Here is a 12655-nt window from a genome sequence, read left to right as displayed (position 1 = left end):
CTTTTAAAAGGAATCTATCATTATTTTCTTATTTATGGCATAGACAAAACAAAAAGTAATGGATTACTTTAGTTAATAATCAAGTAGAACAAATAAAAGTAGAACACAAAGTTAAAAATAAACAAACTGGGTTGGGTTGCCATTCTAGAACCGGTCAGGTCAGCATGAGTGAATGCTGCTGCATAATAAAGTAGGGCTGGCTAATTAAAAAAGGAAATGGTAGAATTTACTATTTAAAAAGATTTAATATCCAAAAATCTTGTTTTTTCACCAAAAAACATGACAGCTTGTGATTTAGATCAAGTAACTGATTGTGTAATATTACTAGTTGCAAATAGATGCTTTCATTGTTAACAAATTTGGGGGGTTAGAATCCCAATTGTGGTGAGAATGGCATCCAGCAAAAAAATAGGACTCTTGTTATTTTTATCGCTTACTAGGACTGCCAACTTATTTGACAAGCTTGTAAAAAGGATCTTATTTAAATGCCTTTAAATTCAGCGTAACCTTTAGAAAGGATAATTTTTTAAGGTTTCATGTAGAGCAAATCCATAATGTGTCATTTTAAGGAACTTCACAGAGAACATTTATTTAAATCACAGCCAGGTTGATTAAAACCTTTTCTGTGCAAGGAAAAAACAAAAGCTGGGAAAAACTATTAATTGGTTTAGTTGAAATAATTTTTTTCATGCAATATCAACTATTCCTAGAGCTGGGAATATGGCTTTAAAATCTAATCTCTGATTTTTTTCCCTACCAAATCCAATTAATTGCAATCATTCCCTCTGAGATGTGACCTTAATTTAAAGAGTACAAAATTCAACTTGTTAAATAATTATTTTTCTCAACAGACAATGAAAATATAACAAACTAAGGGCCCGATCTATCAAAGGTTTGCGTGTATTAAAACGTGAGCTATTTCACTGCGCACGCTAAAAAATGTACAAACTGATCTATCAACAGCGTGCTAAAAGGATTTGGTCTTTAAAACGTGCTAAATAGCGCCTCTTATCCATTTAGTACTTTTTCTGCAATGAATATGCAATATGGGGCGTTTACACGCAAAAGTGCGTCTTGTGGGAGGAGAACATGTAAATATATTAATTTAGCACTCGCAAAGTGATTTATCAAACCTGAACGCAATTTTGCTTACGGTATCTGACTCTATATTTAACACGTTTCAAAAGAAGGTGCAAATGGTCTGTATGCGTAATTGCGCACACATGGCAGCGGTTATTGCCGCAAGAAGGAGACATCGAAATGAAGCAAGGAGACGCAGAGAACGCATTTTTTCACTCCGTGTGAATATTTTTGGAATGAACGAGGAAACGATCATCAAAACATTTCGTTAATCCAGCATTGCCATTTTGGAGCTGCAATGCCAGTGATTTGCTCCTCACAGAGCGTCAGCTGTACTTGTTCCTCAATGCTGGTCAGAGGCATCTCATCCACTGTGCCCCCTCCTGCTTTGTTTGCAGATGTTTTGTTATATGCCAGTTTTTCTTTGGTTCGCCTTCTAATATCCTGGTATCTTCTTTTTACTTCATCCACTGTTCGCAAGGTTTCACCAACAGCGTTTACTTTATTACAGATTTGTTCACATATAGCGTTCCTCTGTGTGACAGTCACACTTCTTTGCTGTAGCTCACTTAAATGTTTGTTGGCTTCATCCACCAACACCTCCATTTCCATGGGGTCGAATTTCCTTTTGCGCTTTCTGCTGTCCAAACTCGCCATGCCGCAAACCACCAAACGCGCAAAACCATCATTTAAATAGGGCGTCTCCAACAGTTTTGCACCTGCCACCAGTTACGCAATCACTCTTGTTAAATCACCCGCAAACCATGGTTCAGCCCCTCGCGCAAAATTCCAGTTTGCAAGCGCAAATTACTACACGCAAAATTGGATCTTGATAAATCCGGCCCTAAATGTTTGCAGCTGGTGCTATCACACAGTGAGTTGGTGTATCAGTTTATTAGTGCAGTGACAAACTAATGTCACTCTGAGCTACTGATACCCAAGGAGTGGATTGGTGAAAAAAAATCATGATTTTTCCAAAAATGAAATCTTCATAATGCTACAGCTTTTTAAACATCTTTACCAGTAATGTCAATAAGCATGGCAGCCTCAGCATATTTCAGCATAAACTGAATTAAACATTTTTTCGCAGAATTAAAACTGATATAAAGACCATTCTATTCTCATTTGCCAGGAGTTTACGCATTTGTGGTCCTGAAAAAGGGTGTAGACATACAGGAGGCTGATATCTCCAAGCAACTGAACAACATGGTGTCTGAAAAGATTGCCAAATATGCTTGTCCTGAATTTGTTCAGGTAATTCAGCTCTCTGATGGTTTAAAAATTGCTAATTTATATTTTAAACTGGCTTTACTCAGTATCCATTATCATATCTTTTTGCTGCAGTTTGCTAAACGGCTGCCGAAGACGCGTTCGGGGAAGATTATGCGCCGCGTTCTGCGAAAAGTAGTGGAGTGTGACCTGGACAGTTTGGGTGACCTGAGCACGCTGGACGACCCTGCAGCAGTCCAGGAGATCATCAAAGGCCATGAAAAGCTCTTAAGTAAATAAAAACCATTGGAGAAGCTGTCTTATAAGAAGGCTGCGAAGGAGATCTTGCACATTATTTCATATACACAGTAACACACGTGCCTTTAAAAAAACTATTTTAATGACCAAATGTATTACTTTATTGATAAATGGGTTATTTTTCAATCAACAATCCACTAATCTTATTTTTAAAACTGTGAAATCTACAATCTTTTAATGAGTGTAACAATTGTGTTATTTCACATTAATGCACATACTGAAGAAAAGTGTTTTTCTTTGTGATTTTTAACACAATAAAAAAAACAACAACTTTGTTTTCATCCAGTTTTTGAACATTCAGCTTTTAAATTATTATTCTGTTAATGAAATTACTACATTCCTTCCTTATTAAAAACAAAAAACTGATCATCGTCTCAGAATATAAAATAAATAGTCAAAACTATTTGATCTGTCTTTTTCCAGACTACCCAGCTGAGCTGTTAGAGGTTTAAAAGTATTAAAGTGATTTAAAAAGAAGTTCTATTAAAGGAACTTTTGGTCCTCTGGCTCTTTTCCTAAATGTCCGGGTGTTCATGTGGCTTCTGGTCTGAGGCTGAGGGATCCACTGGTTCCTTTTAACTTGGTCAACTCCCACCGGCCTTCTCCACAAAGCTTCAGTTGCATATCATGGTACTGAGAAGATGAATGGTACAGTGTTAGAGATGCAGACACTAAATTCAGTAAGACAACAAGGACAATAAGGCAAAAGATAATGGAAACGGTTGATGCTATAAAACATTATTTTCATCATCATATCATATTAAACTGTTGATTTACCGCTGTTGTTAGCCTCTCCCTCTCTTTTAGAAAGGTTTTAATTAATCTTCCTTGCTTTCCTTAACAGACTACATTGGAGTTTGAATGCTGTTTTCTTAAAACATTTTTTGGTAAGGCCACTTAAACTGAGGGGCTTTAGAAGAGCTTTAATCCCCCGCTCTCAAATTACCATTTGTTATGCTGTAATGAATTCTTTTCCCTGAACTTGGTGTCCTTTTCTGCCCTTTAGATGTTTCTAAATTGCCAAAGTTAGGTACAGTTTTTGATTTAGGAAGGCTTGGATGCACTGCTCCTCCATCACATACAGGATTTATTGTAAGGGAGCACAGTTTCTGTACACTGTTGAAAAAATATTTAAATAAGAAACCGTCAGTTCTCTGGTCGATGCGGTGGAACGGCCTGTTTAGAGGGCTCTAATTTTTTTTGCTGCAGAATTTTGCTTTTTTTCTGAGTGGATGCTAGACTGGGATTAGGATCAGATAAAGATAATCTGAGAGACCTAAATGTCAGCGTTATTATAAGTGGTGCTGATTCTATTTTGCACCAACAAGGTAATTTCCAAAGAGCTGAAGAAAACTGAATAGAGTAAATTCTACCCAACTGATGATACATCGCTTACTTTCTGTGTTAGATCTCTAAAACTAAACTTCAGCCTGTTTATGGGCTGCAGGCAGTATTTCTTACCTTTAGATTGGTTTTTGTCCTCAACTCGTTTTCTATTTCTAATATGCTATACGTTTAGGTAAAACAACTGGACAATAATGAAAATTTAGAAGAAAGAATGTCTGATTTGAAGCTAAATTTACAGGTTAGTAGTACATCTGATGAGTGTTCAGCAGACCTTCTCAAGGCTGCTACGGTGTCCCAGACTGATTAAAGTCATGCCTAGCTGTTTACAGGTCCGGTACAGTTGAGCCTCCGCTTCCTCTGTTAGAGCACTTGTAGCTTCGTCTAAAACTGTAAAGTACATGGGGAAAAAAATCATTTCCTGACAAAGAATGGCATTTAGTGTCAGGTGTCAGAATACAGGTTCAGGGCAAAAGTAGTTGGCCACACCTGACCATTACTTTATTCACTATAAGTAGAAGTTGGTATGACTTTAAGGTACAATTGCTTCCTTTCTCTGTGGAAGAGCTTCCAAATTAGTGTCCTTGAAAGGGATTTTGTCTCCAAATATTCTGAAGAACATTTATGAAGTCAGACACTGATGTGGGTCCCCATGCTTGTTCATCCATTGGGCGCTCAGTGTGGACAAGACCATGGTATCCAAAGCAAGAAAGTAAAAAAAGTTTTCTTAAATATACATTTCTGCTCTGCGTTTTATGTGGTCTTTCAATTCATTGTGGATTTATTGTTCCTAAATGCTTTCTGTTCTATCACTCACTCATAGCTGACAGTTAACCATGACAAATTGTCTTATTTCATAAGACTTCAACAAGCTGTTTAGTATTGCTTACTTTGCATCTTGCAAATGGAGACTGTGTGGCTAGATTTAAATAATTTCCAATTATTTTATTTCCACAAGTGTGACCAAATACTTCTGTCCACATAGTGCATCATTATGCAGCGCAGAGCTCGAAAGGAACCTACCTGCATATTTTGGCTGCAGATAAAAGAGTCGTGCAAAGGAGAGTCGCTGCATTTCACCCGGAGATAGAACATCATACCTGCAGCAATAAAAATAAATGTTAGGGAAGTTGCATTATTATTTTGTTTTTATCCACTTTTATTTTCTTCTTTGTTGTTCATACCAGTTCCAGTCCACTTTCTCATCCAGACCACCAGTTCGTTTCAGGAGGCTGGGCTGTAAGATGAGCAAAGCTGGAGTTAAAATGAGTTTATTTAATATAATCCCGCCAACCTCACAAAAGTTTAGTTAGTCCTCACCACTCCTGCTAGTTCCAGGAACTGTATAATTCTGTCATCATCCACTGACCCTGAAAATAAGACTTTTTAAATGTCATTGTCTAATATTAGTCCAAATAATAAAGATACCATAAAGACGCACCAAGGCTGAGAAAGAGTTTAATAAAACTGGAATATTTTCTGCAAAATGACAACCCAACTTATGTGCATTGCTTTGCAACAAAACAAACATCCCAATTATATGACCTTTATTTGCTTTTATTCCTTAAGCAATATTTTTTCTCCAGTATTTGTATAGTGTTATAGTTAATTTTTTGATTATAATAATATACCTGATGCAGGGTAGATATCCTTCAGGGGATAAATCACCTGTTTAACAAAAGAACTCCAATAAATGAGAGGCAACACAAACATACGGGGTACATAAGAGTTTGTGTCTAAGGAAGCATGCGAGGAGTGACCTGTTCACGCAGAGTCCCATCTGTCATGTAGGGTTTCTGAGGTAGGAAGAGGGTTCCTCTAGGCCCAAAACACGTAGTCATTTGGACAAAACCTACAAGCATAAGAGAAGGGAAGAGACTTTTTCAAGTCAAAAGTCAATATTTTTCCAGAATAAGCAGATTTATCAGTGGATTTCTAGCTGGACATTACAGTGGGAATACAAAGATTTGAGTTTGGGTTAATGTAAAGCGCTCTGTGAAATTCAGGCTTTTAAATTAAAAAGTTAAAGGGCAACAGAGCAGCAGATAAACAGACGGATCGGTGCTGCTCATTGATGTCTCACAGGTCTATTGTGGTGAAAAGAGAGTTCAGCCAAAAGGGAAAACTCCTGATTTACAGGTCGGTCTACAATCCTACCTTCAACTATAGTCATGAAATTTGGGTCATAACTGAAAGTACGACACTACAGATACAAATGAGCTTTCTTTGGATTGTGGCCGGACCCTAATAGAGGGTGAGGAGCTCGGCCCTGGAAGCCTCTGGCTTCCCTGGAGTAGCCAGAGAAGATGTCTCAGAAAAGATAAGTTTGGACATCTGCTGAGACTGCTGTCCCAATGAACCACAAGACAATAAGTATGGCTTAGTCTCTAGAAATTTAAAAAAAAAATTCTTGAGCCAAACAATACATTTAAGTATTCAGAGCAAGTGTTTTTTTTTTTTTTTTTTTTTTTTTTTGTAGGGTGGCTCATATCCTGGGTATAAAGATAAAAACAAACCCTTTTGTTTTATTAAGGAAAAAGCATAAGCCCATCTCATGTTTTGAATCTATGTGATTAAGAATCTAATTAAAAACCTTGTTCATGAACATTCTGCATGTTTGTTTACTGTTGATCTATAAAACTAAAAGTAAGGATTCAAATTAAAATGATATTTGCAAGACCTATTTGACCTTCGTTGTTTCAATAAACTTACCTTGCCTCCAGTTTATATTACACTGAAAATCCTGAGCAAGACTACAGCTTAACACATTGACTGCAACCTAAATATACATCAATACATGATAAACAGTGTTTGTAAAACGTTAAATCACCCTATTTTCCTCACGTGCATATTCAAAATACTATAGATCTACGGTACTGGCCTCATGTCCCACTTGCAAAGGAAACAGATTAAGAAAATAATAATAATAAATTACGATTCTGGGAGCTTTAAGGTTGCTAAAAACCTTCTACTGCTATTATCCTTTAATTAAAGGGTTGTGTTATTATAGTAACGTCTGTTAAAAATCAATCAACCAGACTTGTTTCCAAGTTTGAGGAAGTTTTGCTACCCATCCAGGAGGCTTTTTTTAATAAAAAAAAAATCAGAAATAGAGTTGAGTTTGAGGCTTTATAGAGTGGACCGTTAAAAAAAAAGCTTGTTTTGGTTTAGAAAACATGCAAATTGAACCGGATCTGCCCCTTAAGAATGGGCAGGCATTGGGTTCTTTGTTAGCCTGCAATACCTGTCTGTTGCTTTAAAATATTATTCTATTACTTATCAGTGAGTTTTAAGTGATGATCAAGATATGGCAAAACAAGAATTCCTATGTTAAATCTTTATCGCTTATATGACTTAAATGCACACGAATCGTTTCAATTGCAGGACTAGTTACAGCAAGAACTTATTTGAATATACTAACGGCTCTATGCATGAGAAAACACTGCCTCAGCCTCCCTGTTGTCTCACCACTGTGTGCTTCCCAGAGACGGTTGAGGACCCTTAATAGCGACGTCTTCCCTGTGCCTGTGTTCCCCACCACCAGCAGATGAGTGCCCTGGCTGATTTTTAGACTCAGATCTTCAACCAGGAGCTGGTCTGAGTATGGAGATTTATACGAAAGGTGGTCCAGGATGAAGGCGGTGTCCACAGGACCCGCATGGACATTAAAGTCACTGGGGGAAAAAAACGCTGGTTAGTTTTTCTACAGATTACTTGCACTCTATGTCTTTCACTGTGTTTGCGTAAAACCGCTTGGTCTAACCTGTCAAAGTCGTAGCTCTCCCCAGATGCAGGGTCATAATCGCACTGCTTGCGAAGGATGTCATCCATCACCTCCCTCAGCTCCCCGATCCTGACCACAGCACACATTCAGAGCCAACAAAACGCCACTGACAAAGATCTGTCGTCAAGCATGCAGGGCGATACCTGTGGGTGTATCCCGCCACATCTGACAGAGTCGTTGACAGGTCTATTAGCTGCGAGAAGCCGTTTATCAAGTAGATGCACACAAAGGCATTCTGGGTATGAACAAGGTGAGAGAGGAGCAGAAGTAGATAGATAAAAATAAACAGCACTAACTGACTGGAAGAATAATATGCTGCACTGGGTCACATAACAACACATCTATTGGCTCCAAAAAGAGTTAAGCTGCCATCTAGTGGACAAACTGACTTATCTCAGTATAAAGGGTGATAATATAAGAAAGGGGTTGCATGAGCAGTTAAACTAACCCACCTTACTGATGAGTGCACTGAGTTCACCTGGAGTGAGACCGTCATAAATACCGGTGAAGATGGGAATGGCGATTATAATATAGCTGAGGAATCCTCCAAGGTAATCAAAGGTGTTTACGCCGACTGTGACGAGAAGAGTCTCAGATAAGTCGACAGGTTTAAAATAATGAAAGGTTAATCTGAGTTCATAGTTGATTTTCTTACTATAAAGCCAGAGTTCCTTGTTGATGAGGCTCTTCTGGGTCTGCAGCAGGGCCTGCAGCCTTCGGTCGGTTCTCATGTGCTCCACTTTACCAGCTCTGAAACCATTTTAGTATGAACAGTGACACACAAGTGATAGCAACTGAGTGTGATGATGCCTGAGCATGAAATGGCTGATGAGGAGCGACTGGCTTAGTTTAAGCAGTTAAACCCAAAGGATTACATAGTTTGTGGTAGTCTGGCTGATGCCAGATGATAACCTGGATCTCATCTTAGATTCTTAAGCTTACAGCAAACACAAGTAATAACCAAGCAAGATTTCCTTGTAATAAAACACAACAGATCATCTAAAAAAGGAGAGAGAAAAAAAAGAATTCTTTCCAAGAATTAGTGGATATTTTTTTTTATTTTACTGAATTCTGTCTGTTGCAAATGTTAAATGAGAGTTACGTGTCCCACAATCCTGATGCCCAGAGTCACATGACACAAAGAAAATGATGTCATCAGACCATATGCCAACCACGCTGTCCACTTTCTGTCTTATTTTTCCAAAATTGGCTGTGTGGGTCAAGCAGTCAGGCTTGTGACAATAAGTTAAATGTATGCATAGTATCTCATTACCTTTATTAGCATAACCAAGTGTCCTTATTGTTGACAGAAAATCACATTCTACAGTTTATATTGCAACCGTGTTGATAAAATCATAATTTTAATGTATTGATCTACTATTCAATACCATGTGTCCATTCTTTGAGCAGCCTTTTAATTGCATTTTCAACCCTTTTTTATAATCTGCAATTGCACGAATAAAAGCATCTCTTAATTTGATTTTTGAGCTTACTTGATGATTAATCTCATGGTTTAATACAATAAAGTGCTAACCCTTTAAAATGTTTTGAATGTAAATTAAGTAGGATTATTGCAGAGTTTAATACAGAAGGTTTGATGATGAATCAAACTATAAAACTATAAAAAAAAATATATATAAAATAAGCAAATGCAGGCCTTATAAACCCGGCTGATCCAATCTGATCGAAGTGAATTTAGTTAATTCAACATATACCTTACTCCGGGTCATAATCTTTTTTATTACATAAAATACCAACTGTGAAGCTAAGCTAAAGAAATTAATAAAGTTGGGATAAGAAGATGCTGTTGATGACTGGAGGCTGGGATGACTCACCTGTAAAAAGCAGCAGACTCGGCGTTGACACGGATTTGCATATGCTTGAATCTGCAGATACATTAGTACATTAGTTTAAGTTCATCTCTCATTACTGCAGTTATTTATAGCTTTAATCCAAGTTTTATAATTCAGAAATTGTTACCGTGCACAAAAAACAACTAGCAAATGCATGTCTCGTGTTATTTAGAAGGAAAAGGGCACTGCACCAAAGTCCACAGATACTTCCTTTAAACAAATGACCAGCTTCCTCTATAATGAACACTGAGAAGAGCCTTATGCGCATTTGTCAGTTGAAGCACTGTGTGCAAAGGTTACCTGAAGTCTCCCTCCAGTTTCTCCTGCTCAAACAGGGTTGAAACAATAGGCCCCATAAGGATTTTATTGGCAATGGTTCCAACGACAAAGTATCCAAAGATACTCACGGGACCAATCCAACCGGTGCTGCAAAAACAAAGAAAAGTTATTTTTAAACATATTTTCCAAAACTTAAATGCAACTAAAAATATCTCACACTGTGTATCATAAATAAGAGAACACTTTTCCTGTTTGCCTGTTAGGAAAGGACCACTTCCTGGTTTAGAGTCGAACTAAACAGAGAAAAGGTAACCAGTGGAAGCCGTAAAGTAAATTTAGTAAATAATAAAATAAGTTTTTCCAAATTGTAAGACATTTTTAAGCTTCCAGTTCCTGGAGGAAACATCTTGAAAAGCAAATAAATAAAACTTCAGGAGGGTTAGAGGATCTTCTTGTTTCTGAAAGGCTTCATTAGAGTTTTATTTGAACGACTTCAACATCATTGTGGTATTCTTATTTATTCATATCATTCAAATAAAACCAGCTTTAATTGCATTCAGCATTGAAAAGCTGTTCATATAACAACGCTTAAGCTTCAGAGTAAGTCTGAAAAATGCACGGTAGCTTGAATGCTTTGTCTTCCAGCACACTGACCTGTTAAAGCACTGGTAGGTGTAGTAGGAAATTGTGAACGGTGAGACAATTAAACGACTGGCCATGGTGCTCATCTGCTTACAAAACCTCTCCACATCCTGACTGATACGCTGGTCTCTGGTAGATATACAGGAACAAAGGACAAACATAAAATAACCAAAGCATATGTATATTTGTTTATGCATGCTCTACTAGATATGCAAAAAGAAAATGTTTTTGTTTACGGGTTATCTATATCCTCCCGGAGCACATTTAGTATGTAATAGACTCTGCCCTGGAAGTAGGCCGAATGAAGGCTCTCAGTCAGGGTCGTCCTCCAGCTCACATACATTTGATTGCAAATGTACTGGTCAATACTTTTGAGCTGAAAAAAATAAGAGTAGAGATGATAATTAAAAATGTCCATCTGTTGAGCTTTTAAAGGCAGCATAACAAGACAGCATAACAATAAAACAAATAAAAACCCAAGGAATGAAGCACTTAAAGTGAAAAAAAAAAATAGTATCACAGTGCAAATTTTATATGTTATTAGGACTTAAACTAAGAATTTTTTTGCAAGTCGATTAATCTTTTAATTATTTTTTCACTTAATCGATTAATACTTGAATAAAAGAAGATTTTTCACTAAATTAAACCAGGTGAAACTAAAATGTTTCCACTTCAGGAGTTCTGGACAGAGCATATTGACAGATGAAAAAGTTTTTTTAATCTTAAATGCAAAATGTTTACATATTTTTCTACATGTTTATATAATTACTGCTCTAAGTGGGTTTCTCTGTCAGCTAAAGGCATGTTTTACAGTCTTCATACTCCATTTAAAGATTAATTGATTGATAAAATAATTGACGATTAGTTCCATAATCGATTAATCAAGATTAATTCTTTCAGCCCTATGTTATAATTTAATTTAAGCAAATAGTGGCCAATTAGTTTAACTTGTATGAATAAGATGATAAACATAAATATTTCTCCAGAAAGCTGCTTTAAGTGGATAATCAAACTAAAAATCAGTAAAAGATAAGGAAACAAACAGCCGACTCAGATCAGAGGCCAGATTTCAGCCTGTAACAATGTTCAAAATCAATCTCTGTGACCTTTTAGTTAAATTAGTCACTGACTGGAGTGATAGCAGGCTTCAATCACCTCTCACTATTACATCAACTTACTGTAGAGTTGAGTAAAATGAGCACCATGGCTGTTCCGACCAGACTCCTGAAGCCAGAATAGTTTTTGTCTGCGAGCACATTGTAGAATTGACTGGGGAGGACGCCCACTTGGTAAATGATCAGCTGCTCTGATGGTAGAAAAAAAGAGGTGTTAGCAAATTGCAAACTTAAAAGACAGGTCAGACAGGAATTCATTAAAACAGCTAAATCCCAAGCTAAAATGCAACAAAGGAATTTAATATATTTTCCTGCAATTTTTGCTTTTCGTGCAGTTTTTTGTCTGTAAAGAAGTTGATGTTTCAGCCATTTCGTGGTCAGTTTAATCTGATTGCAATCAGTTTCCTGTTTCTGTCTGCTGTTACTCACATGGTTTCATAACTACCTGTCAGAGTGACACCCAGCAGCGTCCCAAACATCAGGACACTTTGACTGCTCCATGATGGGAAGAGAACCTTCTGGATGCTGCAAAACCTCTGGATAAACCTCCAGTCTAATTGTGGCCTGAATTATTAAGAAGAAAATGAGAAATGACTGGACTGGTTTACATCTCCATCTTGCAAATGTGGCTCTATTGTTTACCTATTTGTCCCTCTTGCTTTGGACTTTTCCAGAAGAGGCATTTGAACCAGTGGCTGGGAAATAATTCCCTTGAAAATCACTTGTCACATATGTTTTTTGTTGTTTCAAAGCTCAGGCTAACCTGAAAGTAACTAGGGCTCCATGGTATCTTAAAAAAACAAAAGATTTGCAACATTCGGACGCAATGACAGCAGCTAGAAAGAAAACAACGAACACATTTATGGACAAAAAATCTCAAATCGCGCCCCTAAATATTTCCTTAACGCTATGTAGCCAGTTTAGAGGGGAGTTTAACTTATCCCGATTGAGTCCGTGCTGCTACTCCAATGTCAACCCTCCGCTTCTGCCGAAAGCAGATGTTTTGTTCGGCGGCTGTCAATCACTTACTT

At 37.3% G+C, this 12655-nt stretch overlaps 2 protein-coding genes across 4 annotated transcripts in view; one reads left to right on the top strand and one right to left on the bottom strand.

The window, feature by feature from the left end:
• acss1 (acyl-CoA synthetase short chain family member 1) overlaps positions 1-2888 on the top strand; it is a 26939-nt gene extending 24051 nt beyond the window's left edge. The window contains exons 13-14 of the mRNA XM_038287489.1: positions 2213-2334; positions 2425-2888. Of these exons, the coding sequence (XP_038143417.1) occupies positions 2213-2334; positions 2425-2589 (287 nt within the window). The 3' untranslated portion in view covers positions 2590-2888. The remainder of the gene's footprint in view (positions 1-2212; positions 2335-2424) is intronic.
• abcd4 (ATP-binding cassette, sub-family D (ALD), member 4) lies at positions 2672-12655 on the bottom strand. Of its 3 annotated transcripts, none has more exons than XM_038287490.1 (19): positions 12267-12655; positions 12070-12188; positions 11688-11815; positions 10746-10885; positions 10522-10638; positions 9889-10014; positions 9571-9621; positions 8391-8485; positions 8188-8309; positions 7879-7970; positions 7715-7804; positions 7420-7625; positions 5712-5803; positions 5583-5619; positions 5272-5333; positions 5136-5188; positions 4975-5051; positions 4226-4341; positions 2672-3240 (listed from the first exon to the last, which is right to left on the bottom strand). In XM_038287490.1, the coding sequence occupies exons 1-19, from the start codon at positions 12305-12307 to the stop codon at positions 3139-3141; spliced, it is 1866 nt and encodes a 621-aa protein (XP_038143418.1). In that variant the 5' UTR covers positions 12308-12655; the 3' UTR covers positions 2672-3138. The 3 variants fall into 3 exon arrangements, with proteins under 3 accessions (XP_038143418.1, XP_038143419.1, XP_038143421.1); XM_038287491.1 differs by having other exon boundaries at positions 5272-5321; positions 12267-12654; XM_038287493.1 differs by lacking the exon at positions 12267-12655 and having other exon boundaries at positions 12054-12190.

The sequence above is a fragment of the Cyprinodon tularosa genome, unplaced genomic scaffold (genome assembly GCF_016077235.1).
Source record: "Cyprinodon tularosa strain WSP-4 unplaced genomic scaffold, ASM1607723v1 ctg24, whole genome shotgun sequence".
In the NCBI taxonomy this organism is placed as follows: Eukaryota; Metazoa; Chordata; class Actinopteri; order Cyprinodontiformes; family Cyprinodontidae; genus Cyprinodon; species Cyprinodon tularosa.
This window is presented reverse-complemented; position numbering and strand designations above follow the sequence as displayed.

Coding starts and splice junctions, on each gene's coding strand:
- abcd4 (XM_038287490.1), bottom strand. CDS start 12,307: ATGCCTCTTCTGGAAAAGTCCAAAGCAAGAGGGACAAATAG. Junction 7,971..8,187: donor TCAGTGCACTCATCAGTAAG/GTGGGTTAGTTT, acceptor GTTCATACCCAG/AATGCCTTTGTGTGCATCTA. Junction 7,805..7,878: donor GTGGCGGGATACACCCACAG/GTATCGCCCTGC, acceptor TGCTGTGGTCAG/GATCGGGGAGCTGAGGGAGG.